Genomic DNA, 24,610 nt, shown 5'->3' with positions numbered 1-24,610 from the left:
GCCCCAGGGTTCTGATGCTGCAGCCTCTGACCTAGGACAAGACCTCACACCAGAGTTTACCTGCCCGGCTGCTGGGAGTTCCATAAATGGTCATCGAATCAGAACAAGCTAATCACGGTCGGACGCTCTTTAGATCGACAAATATTCCTCAGAACTACTGTTGCTGAAGTTCTTTGGCATTTTCCTTAAGAATCAAGATCTCTTAAAGGGTTAATCCATAATTTCAAAGAATCAGCCAACTGACTCGACACGTGCAGCGATACAAGTGCGGATGCCAAATGCCAACCTGACGATGGAACTCAGTCCCCTGGAGAGCTCTGGTGAGTCCTGGGGTCAGGGGCCTGGGAGGGGAGCGAATTCAATTGCTCCTTCTCCAGGTAATACGAAGTGAGTGGTTGATGGAAACTCCAATGATTGTCCACTCCTCCTTCAGCATTTACTCATCCGAGTGCTTTCAAAGAGGATCATTATAGGCAATCACTGCCCATTAGTTATTCTTCCCCATGTCCCTGCAATACAGCCTCACTGCCAGCCCATTTGCTCAGCTGGGCTAGCCAGAGTGAGGAGAGCTCATCGATTTGCAAAACCAAACAGTAACAGAAATTGGAGTAAAAAAGTCCCCTTTCTGTGGCTCCAAAGCTGAGTAAGAAAGAACCTGGGAGTCTAAGACTAGAAGTCCTTCCCGTGGGGGGCAGGTGTGCCGTGTGCAGCTAGAGACCACGTGGCACCTGCCTCCCGATGGTGGCTCCCAGGGGACCACGCAGGTGTGAATGCACACACATGCACACACACACACAACACATCACCTTCATCACTTCCCCACACAGAGGAAACACACATGTGGACACACGTACACACATACACACACCATGCCTCCACCTTCATTTCTCTACACAGAGAAACCACATACTTACACATACACCACCACCACGTTACCTCCCCCATCACCACCACCATCATCACAATCACCATCATCACCACCATCACCATCATCATCATCACCACCACCATCATCATCACTATCACCCTCATCATCGTCATCACCATCATCATCTCTGTCATCCCCACCATCATCACAATCACCATCATCACCACCATCACCATCATCATCATCACCACCACCATCATCATCACTATCACCCTCATCATCGTCATCACCATCATCATCTCTGTCATCCCCACCATCACACCATCACCAGCATCACCACCACCATCACCATCACCATCCCCACCACCATCACCATCATCACCACCACCACCATCACCATCATCACCATCATCACCATCACCACCACCATCATCATCACTATCACCCTCATCATCGTCATCACTATCATCATCTCTGTCATCCCCACCACCATCACCATCATCACCTCTATCATCCCCACCATCATCACAATCACCATCCCTACCACCATCACCATCACCACCACCATCATCACTATCACCCTCATCATCGTCATCACCATCATCACCTCTGTCATCCCCACCATCATCACAATCATCATCATCACCATCACCACCCCCATCACCATCACCACCACCATCATCACCATCACCACCATCATCATCACTATCACTCTCATCATTGTCATCACCATCACCACCCCCATCACCATCACCATCAGCACCATCATCATTATCATAGTTATCAGCACCACCAATACCACCACCTTGGATCGTTTTCCATTCAGTCATTCAGCTTCCTTATGCACACTTACCCCTCTTGTTCATTCATTTATTTAGCACTAAGTGCTTCCTGTATGTGTTCATCGTTTTGCCAGGCCCTGGAGAAACAGAAATAAATAGCCCATTGTCCCTGTCCTAAGGATCTCACAGACCATAGGAAATGCAGAAAAGTTAACTTTACTGTATACATGCCACCCACCTCTTATACAAGTCACACTCTAAAAAGCAAGGCATATAATACAAGTCTAAAAAGAAGCTTCAATGTTTGAATAAGGAGGGATACCCACTCACTGAGGGGAACCAGACCAGCAAACCAAGAAACATCCCTCATCTCCATCCACTCTATTACGTGGATTTGCACACCTCCAGGGGATGCACTGAGCAAGATCCCAGCACAGTGTCCAGAGTGAAGGGTGCACACGTCCCCTCTGGCCCCCCAGCCTGAGCATGTGCACACCCCCAGGCTGGACGTCTGCAGAGAACAGAGTGGCAGGGAAGCTCACCTGGGTATGTGCTGCCCTCAAAATGTGTCCACGTTAGAAAAAATGGGTATTTGCTCAGCTTTCTCTGATTTATTTTAGTCTTTCTCTTTATCACTATTTTGAATAGAAGAATATATGGCAGGCTCTGGAACCGTGGCATTCTGCTTTGGTCTACAGTCAGAAATGCTGCATTAGGTCACACTGCCTTTAAGAGAAAGGGACAAGGACCCCACCCTAAAACGATGTTGATTTTTTTAAAAGCTTTTTCTAGATACATGCATATATCTGTTTAAAAACAGAGAAGGACCTCACGTCCTAGCATTCACTGAGTGCTTATTACATGCTAGCGACCATTTAATCCTCACATAAACTTACGGGCAAGGCACTATTCCTACTTCCACTTTAGCTGAGAAAATTAAGGGTCAGAACAAAGTCAAGATTGCAAATTGTAATCAACTATACTTCAATTTAAAAAAAAGATTGCAAATCTTGTGTGTCAGAACCTGGATTTGTACTCTGGTTGTTCTGACCCCAAATCGTGTACTCTCGACAACCATGGAGCAAAAGCTTCTCCTCCCCAGACCCAACCCATCAGCCAAGGCAGTGCCCATCAACATGGTGTTGAACTTCCTCCCAGCTTCTTCCTCTGCCACCCCATCATCTTTTTGGTGAATTCAGCACCAGAATGTAGGAAGCAGAGGCGGTTTTTCCCCACCTGGATTCCTGCGTGCTCTCTTCCACCTTCATTTTCCAGCAAGATGCTGCTCGGAGCTGCCACGTTGGAATAGCCATGTGGGCAGTGGACGTCCGGAGACGGCCTCAGCCTCTACGTAAAGCACCAAATTAAACTCACTGAACCAGGACAGCTGGGCCGAAGCCTGCTGTGAACTACACTGTAAAGAATGAAGCCACAGTGCTAAACGGCAGCTGGTTCGGGACGTCTGGTGCTGAGACTTCATCACTGTACCTGCGGCCTTCCCTGTCAGGACACCTGCGTCTGCAGTCCAGAGGTGCAGACGCTTTGTCCTCCTCACGAAGCTTAAACGTCTCCACGCAGAGGAGGAAAGGGGTCAGAATGAACACAGCACATCTCAGACCACCCAGGGAGCATTTAATGGAGAAGTCTTCCAAGTCACAAAGTGGGTCTCTAATTTCCGCTCACGTTTATAACAAATATTGAAAATCTCAGCGCCCTTTGCAGTCCCACCAAGTTCTGGTTCCTGGCGTGAGATGCCACCTCAAATCAGGTCACGGGGCGTCCTCACCACAGCCCAGACAGCCGAGCTCTGAGCCAGCCTTGTCCTGGCCACGACTGCCTGCCCCGCTGCCTCTCCTAGGAAACCTGGAGAGTTTTGACTGGATTCACTTCCTCTTATTAAAAATTGCATTTAAGGGACTTCAATGGCCATCGAGTGGTTAAGACTCTGCGATTCCAGTGCAGGGGGTGTGTGCTTGATCCCTGGTGGGGAAACTAAGATCCCACACGCCACACGGCGCAACCAAAAAAAAATACTGCATTTAAAAGTGAGCTCCCAATACAAGGTTCTTACTATGAATCAGAGAAACGGCACACTTCCAGCTTTCACCTGCTTTGATAAGCCTGTTACCATTTAGGCCCCTCTTAGGCAGCTCCAGCCAGAAAATAAGAATTAGACCTTACTGGGTGGCCCGTCCACTCCAAGGGCCAGCCTCTGGCTGCTGTTTTGTATTTTATAGATGTATTTAGTATATAGTATGTTGAGCCTTGAACAACTTGGGGTTATGGGTTGACAATGTGAGTGTAACTTTATAGTTGGCCCTCTATATCTGAGGTTGTATACTTACTGGAAAACATCTACGTATGAGTGAACCCTCGCAGTTCAAACCTGTGCTGTTCAAGGATCAACTGTACATGTTTATATTAAAATATCATTTATATATATTATTTTAAAATATATAAATACCCATATACTATATACATGTACATTCAGATTGTATATACATAATAAACACATTCTAAAAATCCATTCTGGGGATGCTGAAGGCCTTGGAGCTATGTGCTGTGTACGTCTCCAGGGCCAGGAGACCTCGGTTCTGGACCTCTCTTGGGCTGGCTGGCTGGGTCACTGGGAGAATCTCATAACTGCTCTTGATTTCTTCTCCAGAAGACAAGGCACCTCCCAGAGAGTGTGTGTGTGGGGGTGTGTGTCTGCCCCCTATCGAAAACGTATCGCAGAGGGGCCTTTTCTTCTCTCAGCTGAGACCCCGGCTGTGGGCAGCAAGCGGGAGCCAGGACACAGGGCCTGTCAGCCGCCCCCCGAGTCACGGAGCCAACAACGCAAAAGGCTCTGGGCTCCAGAGGGAAGAGAGAAAGGGGGCTGGGAAGACGAGGCCCCATCTCAGATGAACATCCAGATGTTCATCTACCGTCTGGGGCAGTGTCACACCTGCAGGAGCCGGGCCACCGCCTGGAGGAGACCAGGCCGGCGCCTTGGCCACCCTCTGCCCTGTTCCTGGCCTCCACTGCTCACTTAGACGCAGAAGTGTGTCCCCAGCTTCAACGCTGGGCTGCGATTGGGCACCAAGGTGGATCTGTTTTAACCTCAGACGTCAAGTTATTTATAGGTTTTAATCACAGCCTTAAATAACAGAGGAAATCATCACACATTACAGTTGTCTGAAGCCATTGAAACATTCTCTCAACATTTTTTTATTTGCAGCTCGGCCTTCAGACCCTTGAAAGCTGGTGTCCTGGGCGGGTGTTGCTCTGGGCAGGGAGGGATCCTTGCTTCTTCTTCTCTCTCCCTGCAGCCAGCTGCCCACCCCCTCCCTAGGGCCGCCCTCTTTTTAGGCAGCCTCACAGGTCCCCAAACAAATACAATATCACGTTACAAAATTAAAATTACTGTAGTGGTCATTTAGTGTAAATTCTTTTTTCCACCAAGGACACTGTGGAATTATTTTTCTGATTATAAAAATACCCCACACTATCAGTGCCTGAAACAGAAACATGGTTCATGCACTGATGGGTTTTTTTTGGTTGAATTATTTATTTATCTATTAATTTATTCGGTGGATCCATTTTTTTTTTTTTTTATAAATTTATTTATTTATTTATTTATGGCTGTGTTGGGTCTTTGTTTCTGTACGAGGGCTTTCTCTAGTTGTGGCGAGCAGGGGCCACTCTTCATCGCTGTGCGCGGGCCTCTCACTGTCACGGCCTCTCTTGTTGCGGAGCACAGGCTCCAGACACGCAGACTCAGTAGTTGTGGCTCACGGGCCCAGTTGCTCCGCGGCATGTGGGATCTTCCCAGACCAGGGCTCGAACCCGTGTGCCCTGCATTGGCAGGCGGATTCTCAACCACTGCGCCACCAGGGAAGCCCCCTGGATCCATTTTTAATTGTTTTATTTTGTAATTTCTTTTGGTGTTCAAAATCTTTGTTACTGAGGAGTTTCTGGTGAGCTCCTAGTAGAACTTGCATTGTGGCATCCTTTCAACCATGGGAAACACATTCTTCATCATTTTTTGCTGATGATTTTTTATTTGAATTTTTTAGTAATATTTTCACAGGGGTCAACATCTAGACCCACAAAAGGTCACAGGGCAGTCGGTCACTCTCCCACCCTGTCCCCAGGCACCCGACTTCCTTCTCGAGAGGCACCGGTGGAACCAACTTCTTAGGTATCTTTCAAGAGAGATCGTGGCATCTAGAATTGCACACACAGGCACATTTTCAAGGAGGACGTGGGAACTGCTGCAGCATCACCGTGGGCGTGGAGCCATGTTCATGACCAAGGGAATCAGGAAGCGGGGATCGCCGAGGGGCTGTCTGTTAGCAGTGCTTGACCGAGCACACTCACTGCCCCTGACCCAAGGCTTCTCTGTTTTCCATCAAAGACTCTGAAATACTGAATCAAATCACTGGCTAGGGAGTGGAATCATCACGACTTGATCCAACCCAATTTTTCTAAGTTTCTGTTAACTTTACTCAAATAAGAGAGCTCATTATTTTTATTTTTTATCTATTTTCTTGTGCTGAAGAAAAGTATAGTGTTTATTGCAAGGTGTCAAATAAGAAGAATGGGCAACTTATGCTCAAAAGACTTAAAGTCCCTGATGGCTTTCAGGGTAGGTTTTTTTTAAAATTAATTAATCAATTATTTAATTGCGGTATCATTGATTTACAACTCTGTGTCAGCTTCAGGTGCATGCAAAGTGACTCAGCTATATATATCTATATCTATATATATATATCTTCCTCCCCAGATACTCGTCCCATACAGGTCACTACAAAATACTGAGTACAGATAGCTCATTATTTTTAATTTTTCCACTTGCTTCGAAGTGTCACATTACATATTATCTCATTAACAGTATGTTCAAACTACAGCACAATCTCCAAATTTAGTAGAAATCTGCATGTTTTCTTTTCTTGACTTTTTCTCCTTCAACTCAAATGGCCTGGGGTTGGTTCTAAAGTGTGTAGGTTCATATGACCCCCTAAAATCAGTATTACTTACTTCCAGGTGACTAGAAACAAAAGGGAATTCTAAATTCTACCCAAGAGAACACTAAAGGACATGTACTCAATGAAAAAAATACATATGTGTGTATATCAAGGAAAATGAGCCATTCACACCCACTAGCAGCAAAATGAGTGAATCTCAGAATCATAAAACTGAGCCAAAGAAGCAAGTCACCAAAAATGCACACAGCAGGCCTCCTCCAGAGACATGGGCCATCCATCAGGGATGCACAGCATATGCAGAAAATTAAACAGAAATGTTAAAAACAAGAGTTTATCCTGAAGGTAAGGCCAGTGGCGTCCTCATGGGGGGTTGTGGAAAGGGACCCGCAGGGCCAGTGTTGTGGGAACAGAGGATGTGGTTTTGCCTAAATTTAGACAAGGTTGATTAATCATTGATTTTTCTTTTATTTGGACCTAAATAGACCCACGGCTGGCAGTTCATGTTGAATCGCCTGGAGCAGATTACATCACCCCCAGTCGATTTGCACACGTGACTGGTTTCAGGGTCACTGTCTTATTGGAACCACGGAGAGTTTTCATTTTGCTTATTTTTCATTTTGCAACTGACTGTGCATGAGAGAAACACCATGACCAGAGAGGCCTGTGGTCCTGCCCCAGGCTCTTCTGTGGTCGCCTCCGTGAAGGTCACTTGTCTTTCAGGGATAGGACACGATGTCTCCACACTCCTCTGTCTGCCTGGGGCCGGTTCGGTCAGCCTCCCATTGGGAGCCCAGCACTCTGAACAGTTTCCCATCTACACCCAATTCCCCCCTGCTTCTGGCTCCATCTCTCTCTCCCAGCCACGGGAGGGCTCAGCTTTTCCTTGTGGGGGGGCGGGGAGGAAGGGTTAGCTCACGCGAACCCGACAGCTTTGAAGACATTTTGGCAAATTTGAATAATTTTTTGTGATTAGGAGCTGCACATTCCTCCCTTGTAGCTCAGAAACGCCGAGATTTCAAAGCCATCCAGCATCCCAGCGCCAGTGACACCACCTGTGTCAGAGGAGGAAGCCTTCAGGACCTTGGAGAAGCCGTACTTCGCCAGGAACAGGAGCGCTCTGTTTCCTCTCCCCTGACTGTTCTGGAAGAGACGACATGACATGCCAAAGACACACCAAGTGTACGGAGGGGCCTGATAACAAGCCCAGGGCTTACTGTGCATCTAAGTCAATTGAAAGTTGAATTCTGGGATAAACCATTGCCCTAGTTGGGGCAGATGCCCGAGATCTGTTTCTGGAAAATCCTGGGAAACCCAGTGCTCACAGTTATGAACGTGTAAGGGCAGCAAAAATGGTTGTAAGATGAAGATACCCACCAATGAAATGACGACTCCGACACCCAGACCTTCCTCTCTGCGCAAAGCGACTTCCATCTGTGCCCGGGGCACCAGCATCTTTGCTGGCCAGTGCGTGACTAAGCCACAGCTTCATCGTGCTGTGTAACAGCACCTCCAAAGCGCAGGGCTCACGGCACAGGTGCCCTGCACCTGCTGCAGCCCCGCAGGGGGTCTGGGGCTCAGCTGGTCCCAGCTGGCTTGGCTGGGAGGCCCTGCCTGGTCTTAGGTACAGGCTGCAGGTTGGCTTTGAGTCGGCCCAAGTATCTCATCCTCCCAAGACCAGTGTTGTCACAATCAATGGCAGGGCCACAAGAACCAAGCCCAGCACACAGCACAGGTAAAATTTCTGATGACATCACGTTCACTCACACTCCATTGGCCAAGGCAAGTCACGTGACCAAACTCAGAGTCCCCAGGGAGGGGCTTATCTCCTGCCCCAAGGGGAGGGGGTGTCTGCTGAGAAATCCTCCGTTCATCATGGGGGCCGTCACCATGGTTCCTCCCTGGTTATCGAACCTTGAACATTTGAATGCAATGCAAGATGACTACAAAATAAAATTACAAATCTTGCAGGATGCATTATCCCATGGAATCAATGAAAGTAACGTGGAAGAATTATTTGACTCTCACACAGAGGCACAAGCAGGTGAAGGTGCACTTCAGTTGGCAAAAAGAGAAAAGCAGCTTAAATGGTGGCAAACCACAAATTCACAAGAGAACTGTTCAAAGGCCAGGAGAGGCCTTTGGGGAAACTGACCCACACATTGCAAAAATTACCTTCTTTACGCTTCCTAATGGGAAAGGAGGGATCCCGCTACCTAAAAAAAAATTCTATTGAGAAAAATTATACCAGAAGACACCCCACAGCACTTGATTCCTTCCTGTTTTTAATAAGTATTGTCAGAATTGCAATGAAAACCTGAATTCTGCTAAATACGTGAGAAAAGTCATTTATTTGCATGGCTTCCAGTTTTTTTTCAATATAATGCCCCAAACCGAAACTGTTTATGCTATTTATTCTGAATTTTTGGTGCCCACTTTAAGCAAATGCCTGGTAAGTGGATAGTGAGGCCCTTCTGAATAGAGATTTGGAGTTTAGGCTCAGAGACTGGGAGACTGGCTCCAGTCTCAATGTCTGTGACAGCCTGGTCACTTTGGATTTGTTGTTTAACCTTCCATGGCTGAGTTTTCTCATCCACTCCTCACTGAAAAGGTCAGGGAGATAATGTATCCAAAGCAAACAATACCTAGCACATAGGGGCACTCAGTAAGTGGTATTATTATCGAGATTATCACATCGCCCTATTTCTGCTTCTAAAATTGTATTTATTCTCTGTATTATGGTACATATTATTTGAGGTCATCTAATTGCAGTAAAGTTCCTATAACTAAATTGAGCAAAATACACTGAACTCAAACAGTCTACACATTTTCACCTGTTCTTCTGGAATCTATTATATATTACATAAGCAAAAGAGGATTAAAACTCAGAAGAAATATAATGTTTATACAAAAATTAGCATGTCCTGAAGGGATATAACTAACTATAGTCAAACAGTTCCTGTGCAGCTGGGTGTAAAATTCATGTGTTCAGTGATAATTTAAGTATAAAGTTACATAGAAGACACAATGGGTTGGCGGAACGCACATCCAGAGAGATCCATGTGGAATGTTTCTCCCACCCTCTCTGCACTTCATTCACCTTACCTGTTGCCTCAGTCTGTGCACAGCAGAAGAGGTGTGGGTGACCAGAAAGGGAGGGAGAGAGGGAGGAAGTGGGGGGAGGGAGGAAGGGGGAGGGAAGAGGGGGAGGGGAAGGGGAGGAGAAGGGGGAGGGAGCTCACTGCTTCTTAAAACTTGTTATTGCAAAGACAGCATGAAATATTCTGTATTGTTCAGCATTTGAAATCAAATAAATTAATCAAAGGCAAAAGCTAGTTATTAGAGAAAAGGTGATTGTCCACATTCTCTGGGAGAGGAAAGGTGTTTGTAAGTCACAGCAGCACATACAGCCAGGAAGGCACCGAGACCATGTGTTGTATCTGAACTGAGGGGTCAGCACAGGCAGTAAAATGCACAGTAAAACCCCTGGGTCATGAGAGAAAGCCCATTCTGGGTGGAGGAAGCAGCCTGAACAGAGCCACAGAGCCACAGGAGAGCACGGTGCGTGTGCGCGTGTGTGTGTGCGTGTGTGTGTGTGCACGTATGTGTGTGTTGAGCTGCAAGTGATTGGTGTCGCCAACACATATGACACTGGAAGGAAAGGCGTGGGGAGGGCAGTGGAGAAGAAGGCAGGGTCCAGCCACGGGCTTCGCGCACCATTCTGATGGATTGAATTACATCATCAAGGTCAGTGTTGAAAGATGGGGTGAGGCCTGACCCTTCTCTAATGGGATGAGAGCCGTGCTCGCCCTCCCCTGAAAAAGGCACGTGTGCACGTTAGCACAGACGCACGGCATCCAGCACACAGCACAGATATTTATACACTCACAGGTAAACCGACAACTGAAAGTCCCCCCCTGGGGCAGAGGGGCAGTGGGGAAACAGCCCATCAAAGCTTTCACTCCGGGGAGGTGTGGAAGGTGAGTTGGCCTGGGAAAACCAGGAGAAGGATCTCATGGTGGCCAGGAGAACTCCCCAACACAATCACCACCATGAAAATGCAATACAGCCTCTCATCCCCCAGCCGCCATCCACTCCTGAAAAACAGGAAACACCTCATGCTTATCCCGCGGCTCAGGAGACAGGAACCACCTCAAGTAGAATAGAAGTGAAAGACCTGGGGTCTCCTTCACCAGGACAGCCCGGGGGCTGGATGGGGTTGATAAGAAACAATATGGCAACTGGGCAAAGCAGATCCAGAATGGGGAAAAGAATGAAGGGCAGCACAGAAAGTTCAAGTAGGACACAGTCTGGAAGGACCAAGCTCAAGGGACAGAAGGAAACCCCAGCAGGGCCTCCCAGGTTAAGAGGACTGATTGCAGGGCCTTCCCTGGCGGGCCAGTTTTTAAGACTCCACGCTTCCACTGCAGGGGGCACGGGTTCGATCCCTGGTCAGGGGACTAAGTTCCTGCATGTCGTGTGAAGTGGTCCAAAAATAGAAAATAAAAGAGGATTGATTGCAATAGGCCAGGAGAGAGCAGACGGACGGAGCTAGGAAGGTGTAGCAGGAAGGAAGGGGACATAATAATAGGATGAGGTGTTGGGGTAAAGTTGTCAGGACTTGGCTTGCAGGGGAAAATATCTCTCTGGGTGCAGAAGGCGAAGTGGCTGGTAGATGCCATGCAAAAAGGGGAGGTCACGGTGATACTGCCAGACGGTGACTCTGCGGAAACGCGCATTTGTAAAATATTCTGGGAATCCTCGGGGAGTACCCAGGACAAAGACCTGTCACCCTCCCCACTGCCTCCTTCGATTTCAGAGACATCCCTGGCTGCCCATTGTCTGCTTCCTTCCTGACCCATCTTCCTCTCCCTGGCTATTAAATGCTGGAATTCCTAAGGCTCCTTACTGCGAATTCTTCTCTTCTCATCCTGAACTCTCTCCCTGAGAAATCTCATCTGTGACCCCAACTCCAGTCAGCCTTCAGATGAAGACGAATTTCAGCTTCTTATCTCCAGCCCAGACCCCTTTGATGAGCTCAACATCAATCTGTGTCTCTAATTGCATCTCCACTCGGACGTCGTAACTCAAATTCAAGATAAAAGGAACAAACTCCAGCTCCCCTTCCAGACCGTCTTCCAGGGCTTCTCTGAGTTGGTCCCCAGCACCGGCATCAGTACAGTTCTGCAGCCCAGCGAGGGCACCTCTTACAGCCTCGTGTCCGATCCGTCTTCAGAGTGTGTTTCTCTCCTGCATATCTCTGGAATTCACCCATTTCTCTCCATCTTCACTGCCACCACTCTTGTCCACCAAGGCCTCCTCTAGGTCACTGCCCACCCTCCTGACTGATCACTCCACACCACTTTGTTCCTTTCTATACCACCCGGGGTGCCACGGCCAGAGTGGTTTTAGGGGACATGAATTGCTTGTCCCTCCACATCCACGTTCTAGACCCTTCCAAACAGCGACCCAGATGCCCAGCCACGCTCGAGGGGTGGGTGGGATGGACCCCGTAGACCAATGTGCATTGCCCACAAGGATTCTTTCAAGTTAGGCGTGCATCCAAAGACAGATCAATTGAGATTATTTAATCTAGATTCTGGGACTTTTTGAAAATTCTCCAGGAAGCAGAGTTTTTCTTCCCCACTGGCCAAGAAAACAGAGCTTTTACCCAGATGGCCATCTTTGAACAAGCCGTCTCCCTTCCTCCCTCTGTCAGGGTCCTGGAAAGAACTCCAAGGGCCCGAGCCCAGGGTTTAACACAAGCCAGGCCACATTGTTGCAGCCTGGATGGAGTCTTCCTCAAGTTACATGAACGAACGAGCTCACCCACTCGGATTTCCTAAACCAGTTTGATTTAGGTTTTCCGTAAAATAGAGCGAAAGCATCTAAATGTTGTAGTTAACATGTCATGATCCTCTGGGCAAAAGTGCTTCAGGAGCAGCTCATGACTCCTTTTCTTCGCATAAAACCCCAAAACCCTTAACCCAACCCCCAAGGCCCTGGCTGATCTGGCCCTGTTTTCCTTCCAGACGCTTCTCAGCTGACTCTGCGCCTTGCTCTCTGCACGCCCCCTGCACTGAACTGACTTCAGGCCCCTTGTCACTTTCCTGCAACGTAACGTCTTTGCACTTAATTCTTCATCTGGGATGTTCCCCCTTCTCTCAGCCTTTCGTGAAGCTACTCTTATTCACCATCACCCCCCAGGTCATTCATCTTTTGCTCCAGGGAGGAGGGCACAGTCAAATTCCTATTACACGCTTTCCTAGAATTGTGGTCCTTTCCTTCAAAACGCTTTCCGCAGTAGCTAATTCAACATCGCATACTCTGGTTATTTGATTGTCTGCCCCTGCACTCACCAGCAAACTGTGTGAGTGATGGAGGCTGTCCGTTTCTGCTCGCAACTGCATCCCTAGTACCTGCCACAGGGGCACATAGTAGGTCCTCAAAAATGGCTATGGGGTGGCTGGATGGACGGACTGATGGATGGATGGATAAACGGTCAGCTAGCTCTGGAGGTAGAGTCAGAGACAAGAGCAGCGAGAAGTTTCTGGCTTGCGTTACTAGATGGAGTCTTTTACTCAGCTGCAGAGAGAGAAAGCTGGGCAGGGAGGTAGGGGGGACACCAGGTAAAGTGAAAGGCAGGAGACAGAGACCATGGTCCCCACGATCACTGCAGGAGGTGCTGTTTTATCTCCCATTGTCTCGGAAGAAACACTCCGACCTTTTCAACCAGCCATTGTCTGTGTTCCACAAAAGCCAAATATCTACCTTAATCCACTTCCTGCGCCCACCCTGGTCCCCTGAGCACCTCCTGGCCCCATCCCCATGTCCTCCTCCTTTCTGGATACCCACGCAGCCTGCACATACTTCAGTCCTGACCACCACTGATGAGGCTGGTCTTCCGCACACGGAGCAAGCTCTCTGAAACCCAAACAAGAAATGTTTATAATTGTATTTATTTTTAATAAAGAGAATGTGAAAATCTAGCGTGTCCACCAATGAATTGCTAAAAACAGTGTTTCTGATTAAGAGGAAAAGGACAAATTGCAAGCCTTGGCATTTTTAAAGTTGAGTGGATGGATTGGGAGTTTGGGGTTTGTAGATGCAAACTATTATACAGAGAATGGATAAACAATAAGGTCCCACTGCATAGTACAGGGAACTATATTCAATATCCTGGGATAAATCATAGTGGAAAATAATATTTACAAAGAATGTAAATATGTGTATAACTGAGTCACTTCGCTGTACAGCAGAAATTAACACAACATTGTAAATCAACTATACTTCAATAAAAACATAAAAAAATAAATTCCAAGGAAGAAGAAAAAAAAACTTGAGTGGGATCCTACAGAACTAAAGATGGTAGTTATTGCGGCATTAAGGTTTAGTTTGAAAATAAAATATCAAGGCTTAATTATTGTCACTGCTGTTTACATTGTAACCCTAATTAAGTTAGTTTTAATTTCCCTTGGCAATGTCTTTGCAATCTTTTATTTCTGATTATTCAAAAATAGGTGCTTACAAAGACAGGTTATTTCAGATATTCCCCACAATAAGAAAAATGTTTTTTATGTGAATTTTCCCATTCTAATTATTACTGAGACATTTTCTGGTGACATTTTCATCTTGTTTATGGTTATTTATGAAATATGGAATACATGAAGAATATTATATGGTGCACCATTATTCTTAAAGACAGTTTATACTCATGTTCATTAGATGTAAGCATAGAAAGTAGGAGTCTTTGACACCGCAAAAGAAAAGTGGATGTGGGAAAATAGGGAGAGTACAATGCTTCCAAGTAATTCAGTTCTCTATAATTAATTGTCATTAACATGGCTGCATTGGGATCGAGAAAACTCTACCCCTAATTCGTCTTAATAAGTTCCCTTAAAGCCACACATTTAAACTGAGGGGGAGAAGAGCTCCAGTGAATGATAATACATAGGAAAGCATTTTGTTTTCCTCCTTATGGTTAGGTGTAGGAAGTAGAAAGTGGTCCAGTAAGCCAGTGAACAAGCATGCTGGGCTCCTCCTGCCACAGAAGGGCAGGGGAATCGGGACTGAACAGTGGGAGTTGGGCGGCTGGCAGAGGCAACCGTTGTGGCTGACTCTGGATGTGAGCTGAGCAGTGGGCATGTGAGTGGGGCGAGGAACCGGGAGACGATGGACTCAAAGGATTGTAGGTCCAAGTGAGGCCGAGCGCGGAGCCCCTGTGAGTCCTTCTCTCTCGGTAATGAGACCGTCTATAATCATCTTTCGGCTGAGCACCTGGCATCCTGGAGCAGAGACAGCTTTCCCAGGCTCTCCTGCAGCAAGGTGGGTGTGTGGAAGGGGACCAGGTGTAAGCAACTACCAGACTACCTTCAGAGGGGGACTCGAGACCTCCGTCCCCTCTTCCTCCTCCTCCTGGCTGGGAAGCTGGGATAATGGGATGCTGGGATGCTGGGATACTGGCATGCAAGGATGCGAGGATGCTGGGATGCTGGGTTGTTGAGATGCCGGGATGCTGAGATGCTGGGATGCCGGGATGCTGGGATGCTGGATTTTGGCTCCGGTTTGAGTGGCCCTTTTGACGGAGAGATGGAAGCTGTGAGTGGAGTTTGTCTGAACAGTGAAAGAGAAGCGGCCCGCACTTCAAGATCACACTGCAGCCGCGGGGTCTTCCCTGTAACTGTGCTTAAGACGCTGATGTGTGTGCATAAGTGTGTTTGCCGTCGTAGCCACACCCGGTCCTGACTGATGCAGGCCCAAGCCCTGCGCACACCTGGTTCCTGGTGAGCTCACCTGCATCCCGGCCATGGGTTTCAGGCACTGCTCTAGAGCTTATGTGTAAAAGGGCCCAGCACCCTGTGCAGGCCAGCCCTCACCTTGCTCCTAAGAGCCGGGATTTCCAGGATGCTGGTTCCAGCTGGCAAACAGGCTGAAATGTACATGAACACAAGCACATACATTCCCATAAATGCACATACATATACATATGTGTGTGATGTATATGAACAATCACACACAATCGTGTGTATATAAACACATATGGATACGTATACACGTATGTGTGTGTACATATTGCTCTTTGTGCCACTTCATGGTGAATTTTATTCAGCTACTTGGCAAAAAGCAAGGTGACCATGCCTGTGTTCCAAATGGCCTGGATTCCAAAACTGATACTAAATTCTCACTAAGTCAAAGGCCAGTGGTGGCAACTGCTGCCTTTCCAGTCTCAGCCGGGACAGCGTGTTTGCAGCAGAGAAGGCGGGGGCTCAGAGCATATTCTGAAGCTGTGAACAGCCTGCGAGTCAGGGAATTCGGGTTGTGTAGAAAGAGAAATATTTAAATTCCTTTCTGATTCTCTGAGTTGTGGCATTTTCTTTAATACAGAAAGATTAAAGCAAATGGGAGAGGCTTCCCTGGTGGTGCAGTGGTTAAGAGTCTGCCTGCCAATGCAGGGGACACGGGTTCGAGCCCTGGTCCAGGAAGATCTCACATGCCGCGGAGCAACTAAGCCCGTGTGCCACAACTACTGAGCCTGCGCTCTAGAGCCCATGAGCCACAACTACTGAGCCCACGAGCCACAGCTACTGAAGCCCGCGTGCCTAGAGCCCGTGCTCCACTGCAATGAGAAGCCCGCTTACCGCACTCGCCGCAACTAGAGAAAGCAGCAAAGAAGACCCAGAGCAGCCAAAAATAAATAAATAAATTTATTTATTTATTTATTAAAAAAAAAATAAAGCAAACGGGAGAGGAGTTGTTTCTATATGAATATTTATTAAATGAGCTCAACAACTTCACCCTGGTTCCCAGGGGCTGCAGATGGATCCAGCGTCTCTGGAAATTTCAAGAACGCCCTTATTTTGTTTCATTATCAGGAGTTAAACTAGGAAGGGGACAATAGGGTAACTCTCTTTCTGATTGTCCCAAACCTATCCCAACAGCCCTGTGAGCCACCAGGACACTCCCAGGATACCGCCCCTCACATTCGTCCCTCATCTCCCTGAACTGGGGGCGAGATGAGCTGGACTCCTTGATACACCAGCAAGTTCACACGAGCCCAGAAAACCCTGGGATTTCTTTCTGGTGAGGCAGCCCTAAACCTCCCAGGGAATGACAGAACTCGGCACTGCCCAGCCTGGCCGCCCACACCCCCCACCCTGGGGCCAGAGCTCCACGGGCACCGCTTACACAGCCAGCTGTTAACTTGGGGCGACTTTTCAAAATAACTGTTGATCACAGTCATGATGAAATAACGTAGAGCTGAACATTGTTCTTACCCCTGCAACAGTGCCAAGAGCTAAAAAAGACAGCCCTATTCCCGTCAGGAGTGCTGAAGCTGAGAGAGGTTTCATTTTAATCAATAGCATTTGGACACATTGAGAGTGAGAAACCATTTGAGTAGACCACATACCAGATTTAATGATGGCAAATTCATTGAGAAAGTGAGCAGACTGAGAAGCAGCTCCATTTGTCAAATCCTGGTCGCATTGCACCCAGAAACTGCCTGCATACACAAGAGTTTGGCAGAAATCACCTGAAGCATCCTGTGGGAATCAGTTGACTTACAGTACAGAGTGGTGTACAGTCATCATTATTTCTAAGTTATGTATTTCACATCCTTTCTATCAGAAAGATTATTTAGACACACACATACATGTATATGCACAGACACACACACATGCATATGCACACACATGCATATGCACACACACAAACACACACACACATGCACATGCACAGGCACATACATGCATATGCACAGACACACACACGCAGATGCACAGACACACACACATGCATATGCACAGACACACACACACACACACACACACACGTATATTTTCCTGGAGAACCAGTTGTTAAACATTAGCCAGCACCTCCCAGCCCCATCCCCCAGCCCTCCCTCCCTCCCCACCTCCCACATACTCTTTCCTCGTCTAAAAATAAGTTTCCTGGTATCAGAGCAGGGAGAAATCCCAGCCGAGTTTCGAGGATCTTGGGTGAAGGAGTCATTGTCTTGCTTTGGAAATCTTCCAGAGACAGAAACATCCTTATTTAACTTTTTCCAAAATGTGCCTGGGCCTGAGAGGGTCCCTGGCCGCTAGCTGCAATGCTTTATTAAAATTTCAGAAAAGAGCATTATTTCTGCAATGTGTCAAAGTATGGATTTATAGGAAGTGGCTCTAAAGCAGTAACTGGTTGTGTTTCTGAAGCAGATTCCATGACATTTGTATCCAAGCAAGGCTGGCTTTTGAAGTAGTTACCTCGACAAGCCCCTCACTTACAGCAATCTTGTTTCCAGAGCTTAAAACATGTTTGGAATCCACACACACACACTTTTTGGACTTGACTTCAGGACAGTGTGTGAACCACCGAGGTAACCCAGTCTTATTTCTGGATTTTCACCAAAAAGTATACTATCCAGCATTATCATTCACTTTACCCCAAAAGTTCCAAACAACTTCTGCCTGATTGTAAAAGGAAAAATCCAATTTCAGAATTTAAAATTTGACACCGTGAAGCAAGATGGCATGAGATAGGAAGAGAGACATTTTCTATCTAAGACATATTGTGCAGGCCACATTGCCAAAAGAGAGTATTCTTTCTTTTCCAAAAGAATTCCCAGAGAGTTTTGAGCTACAAACAAAAAAAGTGTGTGACATCCCAAGGCGACTGATGGTTTGGGAGGCACTGCGGGGACATAAAGTCCTAACGTCCTTCCGCATCTGGAACAAAGGGGACCCCAGGGGCCTGGCTCACAGGCAGATGCCCAGGCTTCCCCCAGAGCTGCCGCAGGAGCAGGGTCAGGGTCGGCACTTTCACCGGCTCCCGCCCCCCCGGCCCGGTTGTTCCCCTCTCTGCGGTGTGACAACCATGTGATTACTGTACCTCCTGCGTGCGTGGCCCCAGACTCCAGCTCGGGTTTCAGAGAAAAGGGTCGGTTCTCTGCAGCTCCCTCTGCTTTGGGCCTTGTGTGCGGCGGGGGCACCAGGAACGTGAAGGTGGACAGGTCCCTGGTGGGACCATGGGCGGGGAGGGTGACCGTGCCCAGGCCCTTCCACCTGCTCCTGGCACCCTGGTGCCCCTGCAGTTAGGAGCTCCGGACTGTCCTCTGACAGGTGTCAGCCGTGACCATGAACCATCGACACTCACTCTGCCCTCTGATCCAGGAGCAGCCTGAAGTCTCCTGCTGGGCCCGGGCAGCACCTTGGCCGAGAAAACCAGAGCAGAAGCAGACCAGACGAGCCAGCCACACGCAGACCCAGCATCCCTCCGCGGCCTGGAGATGGGCGCTGACGTCACTCGAGCTCACCAGCTCTTGAACCACCCCCCATCCCAGTGGTCACCTCTCCAGGGAGGGAGGGATGCACGTGGGCAGTGATGGAGTGTTGGTTCTGAGTGCGTGCATGCTGGGACACACGTGTGTGCACATGCGTGTGCGGGAGTGAGGGGGCTCTGTGTTGCTGCTGGGGGGTCTCACAGACATCCTCTGGGGCGGCCTGCACGATCCCACAGCAAAGGCCAGGAAAGCAGGCTGTGGCCTGGGAAAGAGAAGACGGGCAGTGCACCGGGCTGGTCAGGGAGCTGGGCCTGGTGCAGGTGCCAGGGAGGCTCGGGCCCACCTGCCCAAAGACGGGCTCAGGGCCGAGGGCAGACACGCCTGGGCGTCCTTGGTTGGGGTGTGGAAGGAATGGAAATCTCAGTGATCTAAACACAAGTGATGAATCACAGGTGGGTCATGGCGGTCCTACCCTGGCATGTTCTCCACCTGCCCATCTTACACCCGCCAGTTCTGGCCAAGCTCAGAGCAGGTGTGAAGCCAGACGCTGGGCTTCTCAGTTTGCCCTTGGATTCCTGACCCTGAGATGCAGGGGAGGAAGGCCTTTCCCCCGTGAATGTCAATTTTTCTTCAGACCATTGGATCCCTTTCATGTGCTCCCTGGGATCGAGCATAAACCCTGGGCCGCTGGTGGTGTTGGGGGCACATAGATGAATTCCTCAGACATTCAGGGAAAAGAGAATGGTTTTCAGGGTGTAAACAACTTCAAATACACGAAAGCCGAGAAATTGTTCCCCCTCACTGTGAAGTTAATGGAAAGTCTGCACAACCTTGCCCAGAGGAGAAAAGAGACTTCAAGGTGCCTCACTGGAAATACAACCAAATGAAATGCAGAGTTAGGATAAAGTTTTACAGAAATACACCATCTGTGTGAGCTGAAAACTTACAAAATGAATGCAGTGTTTTCAAATCGCTATCTGGTGGTCGGATAGTCTAATGGGAATTAATGGCAACCTTTGAGGTTAGGATGAAAGAGAATCATGTTAGAAGCAGTTAAGAAAGTTGAAAGTCACAGTATTGATATGGTACTGTGTGTCGGGAACTTTGAAAATCCCAGGGTGTCAAATATAAACACAGTGCAATCAGTGCCCCAAGGAAGAGGCGGTCTGGTTAGACCAGGGCGCTGATGTCGGAGGATGTCTCCTAAATAGTTTAATGGGGATGTCGTCCGCGTGATGCCAGGCGGGAGTTAGCTCCATGCCAGCCCCCCAGGTCAGCTCCAAGCCTGGACCTAGGAGTGGGGGAAGGGCTGGGTGGCCGTGCAGAATGTCCGGGGCTGTGTCACTTATGTCGCAAGCACTTTGTGTGTGGTCCTGAGTCACGTGCAATTGCCTCATGTAAACCCATATTTTCTCACAGGTTTCCTTCTCCTTCTGTGACTTATCCTTTAAAACACCTGTTACATGAGTCAGCTCGGGCTGCCGTAACAAAAAGACTGGGCAGCTTAAACGACAGACATTTATTCTCACAGTCTGGAGGCTGGACGTCCAGGGTCAAGGTACCTGGTAAGGGCTCCCCTTCTTCTCCACGTGTCCTCGCATGACCTCTTCTTTGTGTGGAGAGAGAGAGAGACTCTCTGGCGTCTCCTCCTATGAGGACACTAACACTCTTGGATCAGGGACCCACTCGTATGACCTCATTTAACCCCCATTACTTCCTTAGAAACCCCATCTCCAAAGACAGCCACAGTGGGTGTTAGGGCTTCGACATATGAATATGAATTTCGGAAGCATACAAACCTTAAGTCCCTAACACTTGCGCAAAATAAGTAGATGGAGTAAAGGATGTATTTTCCTTTTGCAGAATGAGTCATTCCTTTAAAGTTCTGAGTTAAAGAATCCCTCCTAAGATGCTATACGAGGGGGACCCTCCTGACAGTTAACTTAGATGCCCACAGTATGTCCTCTCCTCACAAAATTGCCTTAACAACACTTATTTTAATCTGGGTATGTTATATTACAGTAAAAGTTATACTTGTACACTGTTTTACAGTTTTACAAAGGATAAGCTCATATATCTTGACAGGTTTAAAGCTTAAAGCAAGCTTATGTAGTTTGCTCCTCCGTTTTCTCCGGGGGGAAGCTGAGATTGGAAGTGCGTCTCCAAGGAAGTTGGGCTGTTCAGCACCAGGGCAGGTACCCGAGTCTAGGGTCTGAACCCCATGCTGTTCTGCTCTGTGGTTCCAGCACATTCGTCGGGAATAGTCACACGTCAGCAGAGGTGGAGGCTGCGATTCCATGTGACGATGTGACGACTGTGGTAGAGGAAACGTTCCAAATAGGTGTTCAGTCTCAGGACATGAAGGACCTTGTGCTTTGGGAGATGCCTGTGTGGCTCTGATCTGAGGGAGGTGAGCGGGGATCCCACAGGGGTCGGGAAGGCGGCCAGGTGTCCCTCGGGTGGTTGGACGTCTGGTGGTTTCACGATAAACAAAGAGCTCTTTCACAAACGGTGCTTGTAGACCCAAGCGTCTACTACATTCCCAAAGGGAGAGGCCACAGAGCCCTGAGACAGGGCAGACGGCTGAGACCAGGGTTTATTTGGCCACTTTCAGAGCCCAGGCCACCCTCTGCACGCGGCAAGCGACAACAGCCGTGGGCGCCCATCCACCTCAGACGGCCGACTGCTCGGCACCCCCACTGCTGCTCTCGAGTGGGATCCATCTTCCACTCGCGGGCATCCCTCCATCGTGGGCACGAAGGGGCACGCCTCCGAGACACTGGGGATTTCCCGACGGCAGGAACCTGTCCTCGGTTCCTCTTGTCTTCTCGTCTCTTCCTTTGGCAGAGGGGCTCCGGATTGACTCTCCGACCCTGGACGCCCAGTAAAGGGCTTTCTTAGACAGGCCTGCCGACTGGACGTGGGCCTTGGGCCCCCACTCTCGGCTCTTCCTCACGGGCCAGCAGCCTGAGACCCGGCTTCACACACTGCTTGTTCCTGTGGATACACCGCACGGAAAGCACACAGCGGAAGGGAGCGTCCACCGCGCTCAGTGACACCTCTGCCGATGAAAGCACAGGCGATGCGGGGCTCGGGGGTCCCTGTGAGAGTGGAGCTCGGGGCGGGATCAGGAGTCTCAGGTGTGGTTCTGGATTCTTCTGGGGCCCGTTGACTGGCAACAGCGAAACTGGCTAATTTCTCTGAGTCTTACCCGCTCGTGGATCAGTTTCTCCAGGAGTTACGTGAAGAAAGAAAGGACCTTAATCTCACTGATCAACTTCTTTTTTTCCAGGCGTGGTGCTCAACATTCCACCAAAGATTCCCCATTCAAAGCCTTGGAGGAAGTGACAGCGACTGTTCTCAGAGATGAAACAGCGTCCAGGAAAGTCCCACCTGTTCCTCCCAAGAAAGACGGAAAATCCCTGGTTCGCTAGATGCATTTTTATTACCCGACACCATCACTGTGCGCCGGCCCATTTCCAGTCTGTGCTGGTTCTTAGAGGGTTAGACCCAACAGCGGCGGTGCCTGGCCCGTGGACGGAGCATGCTGTGTGCTTTCTTCTCATCCGGAGGCCGGGGGGTCCCTGCCACTGTTGCTTCTGTCCTTTTACTTCCTCTTACATTCTACGCAAAAGCTGGCTCTTCTCTCTGGAGATGGGACATAATAATAATAATAACAGCAGGCAGACGCAAAGCTCAGGCAGGGACTCAGAGCTCGCCCAGGTGTGGAGCCAGGACTCAGGTCCAGACAGGCTCACGTTCGAGTCCCGAGGGTCCACCTCCTCCGGTCCAGCTGGAGCCCAGCAAGAAGACCCTCCCGCAGGCCCGGCCTCGCTCCGGGACTGTGCCCCGTGGCTCACTTCTGCCAAGGCCCGGTGCCTCTCCTGGCGCAAAGGTTCAACTGCACGCGAATCCTGGCGATTAACCTCGCAGTGTGAGGGGCCCCAGACGCTCCACCATGCTGAGCTCTTAGAGAACACATCACCGCCTGGTCGCTGGCACTCGGGGGGCACCGGCTCACTGCACACAGCCCGGGAGGGACCCTCATGCTCACCCCTGTTCGATCCATGACAGAAGCTCCACGGAGCAGCTGCTGCCTGGACGTGCCCAACAGTCCCCTCCCTTCTGGGGCCGGGCCACCTGTTGTGTCTGCGCCAGAACCTACGGCCCCTCCGGAGTTGGCAGGTGCGAGGCCGGCGGGGGGGATCGTGCTCTTCAGAGCTGCCGAGGGTCTCTGGGAGTGGGTTCCCAGAGGGTCTGGACTGCAGGAGATCAGGTAACGCCTCGAGACCCCTCCCGGGGCCGTGCCCTCGTCCGCAGGGCTCGCTGATCACCAAGGAAGAGGGGTCGGCGACAAGCCAACCCTTCTCCACCCCCGGGTCCCCTCCCGCCCTGTCTAGAGGAAGTGACGAGTGTTTCAGCCGGCACTGCGGCTGGGAGCTGCGCTCCTCCCCTCCCCAGGGGCCCTGCCTGTCCTCCAAGGAGCTTCAAGCCGGCGCCCCAGCGGCCGCCTCGGCCTTGTGTCTCGTTACCTCCCTTCCAGCGTCGGGAGAGGACAGGGGTCATCCACACCCCCGGATGCACGAGCCGCTCCGACCACCAGGCTGCAGAGAAGGGCACCTCTGGGATCTACCCCCGCCTCCCACACGGGCGACGCGGCCACTGAGCCGGCTGGTGTCGCTGTCACTACTCCGCTAGCCCCCCGCACTTCATCCAGACTCCTCGGGGCGCGGTCAGAGGGTGCGGGGGAGGAGCTGACGACGGCCACGCCCCGAGGGAGGGTGTGCACCGAGGACCACGTGCGCACGGCGGGGGTGCGGGGTGCCAGCGCCCATGGCCACGTCCTGCTGCCCCGTCCAGGCGGGTCAGTGCCCGCGGTCTGAGCCTTGAGGTCGGAGTCTGGCTCCCATTGGCTTGGCCCCTCCCTAGGACGAGGGTCTGCACGTTCGGTCTTCCGCTCCCCCTCTGCGTTTGGGGGCCTTTCCCTCTCAGGACCCCTGTGAGAACCAAGTCAGGTTATGTGCACGGAAGGGCTTTGGAGGCGATGAGTCCTCCAAAGCATAGAAATATCAGGCTCTTGTCAGGGGAAACCCACCCTAAGGAACGCGCGGCCTGTCATCCCTCCTCGAGGTGGCCCTGCCTTCCCCGCACCCCGTTCTCTTCCTTCCAGCCTGAGGGCCAGGCTGGGGAAGGGACGCGGGGCTCCGGTTTCAGCTCCGCCAGACCCCACGCGCCTCCCGTGAGGCCCTGAGGCTTTCACGGGGGTGAAGAGGCCGGTGGGCTTTGCGGCCAGAGGATCTGACCCACCCACTGACGGGGTCATCACTGCTCCCGTGACTCTTCCACCGACGTTCTCGAGCAAACAGAGCACGTGCGCCACAGGGCAAAGCAGCAGGTGCATGGGCACCTCACGTTCTAGAACGTTCTCTATTCCTAAACATGCTCATGCACGTCAGGCTGGGTGAGCACCTGCTCGCAGTCTGACTCTGTCCAGTCCAGGCCTGCCCTTGCTGTCCAGCCACCAGGGACCCCGCGGCAGGACCCCACTCTCCGCTCCTGGGCGGCGTGGGCGTCAGAGCTGAGCCTTGGTGACTGGCTGGCATTTCCGTGGGAACTCCACCATCTCCTTCACAAAGCAGCACTTCCCTCCTCTATTTGTCCCGAATGGAACTCTCCAGCCCCCCCAGTCCTGCACGTGACCAGGGAGCACGTGCGT

The 24,610-nt window shown here is 50.1% G+C and overlaps 1 protein-coding gene across 1 annotated transcript in view; it reads right to left on the bottom strand.

Moving 5' to 3' along the window:
* The window catches only part of LOC103001426 (uncharacterized), a 34,447-nt gene extending 11,505 nt beyond the window's left edge, over window positions 1–22,942 (bottom strand). Inside the window, exons 1-4 of the mRNA XM_057528172.1 lie at window positions 22,880–22,942; window positions 22,653–22,778; window positions 21,834–21,995; window positions 18,504–18,699 (exon numbers count right to left, since the gene is read on the bottom strand). Of these exons, the coding sequence (XP_057384155.1) occupies window positions 18,504–18,699; window positions 21,834–21,995; window positions 22,653–22,778; window positions 22,880–22,942 (547 nt within the window). The remainder of the gene's footprint in view (window positions 1–18,503; window positions 18,700–21,833; window positions 21,996–22,652; window positions 22,779–22,879) is intronic.
* Between the last annotated feature and the right edge of the window lie 1,668 nt (window positions 22,943–24,610).

The sequence above is a fragment of the Balaenoptera acutorostrata genome, chromosome 14, assembly GCF_949987535.1.
Source record: "Balaenoptera acutorostrata chromosome 14, mBalAcu1.1, whole genome shotgun sequence".
Lineage (NCBI taxonomy): Eukaryota > Metazoa > Chordata > Mammalia > Artiodactyla > Balaenopteridae > Balaenoptera > Balaenoptera acutorostrata.
Note: the sequence above shows the minus strand (reverse complement) of the source record. Positions and strands in the feature narration are given on the sequence as shown.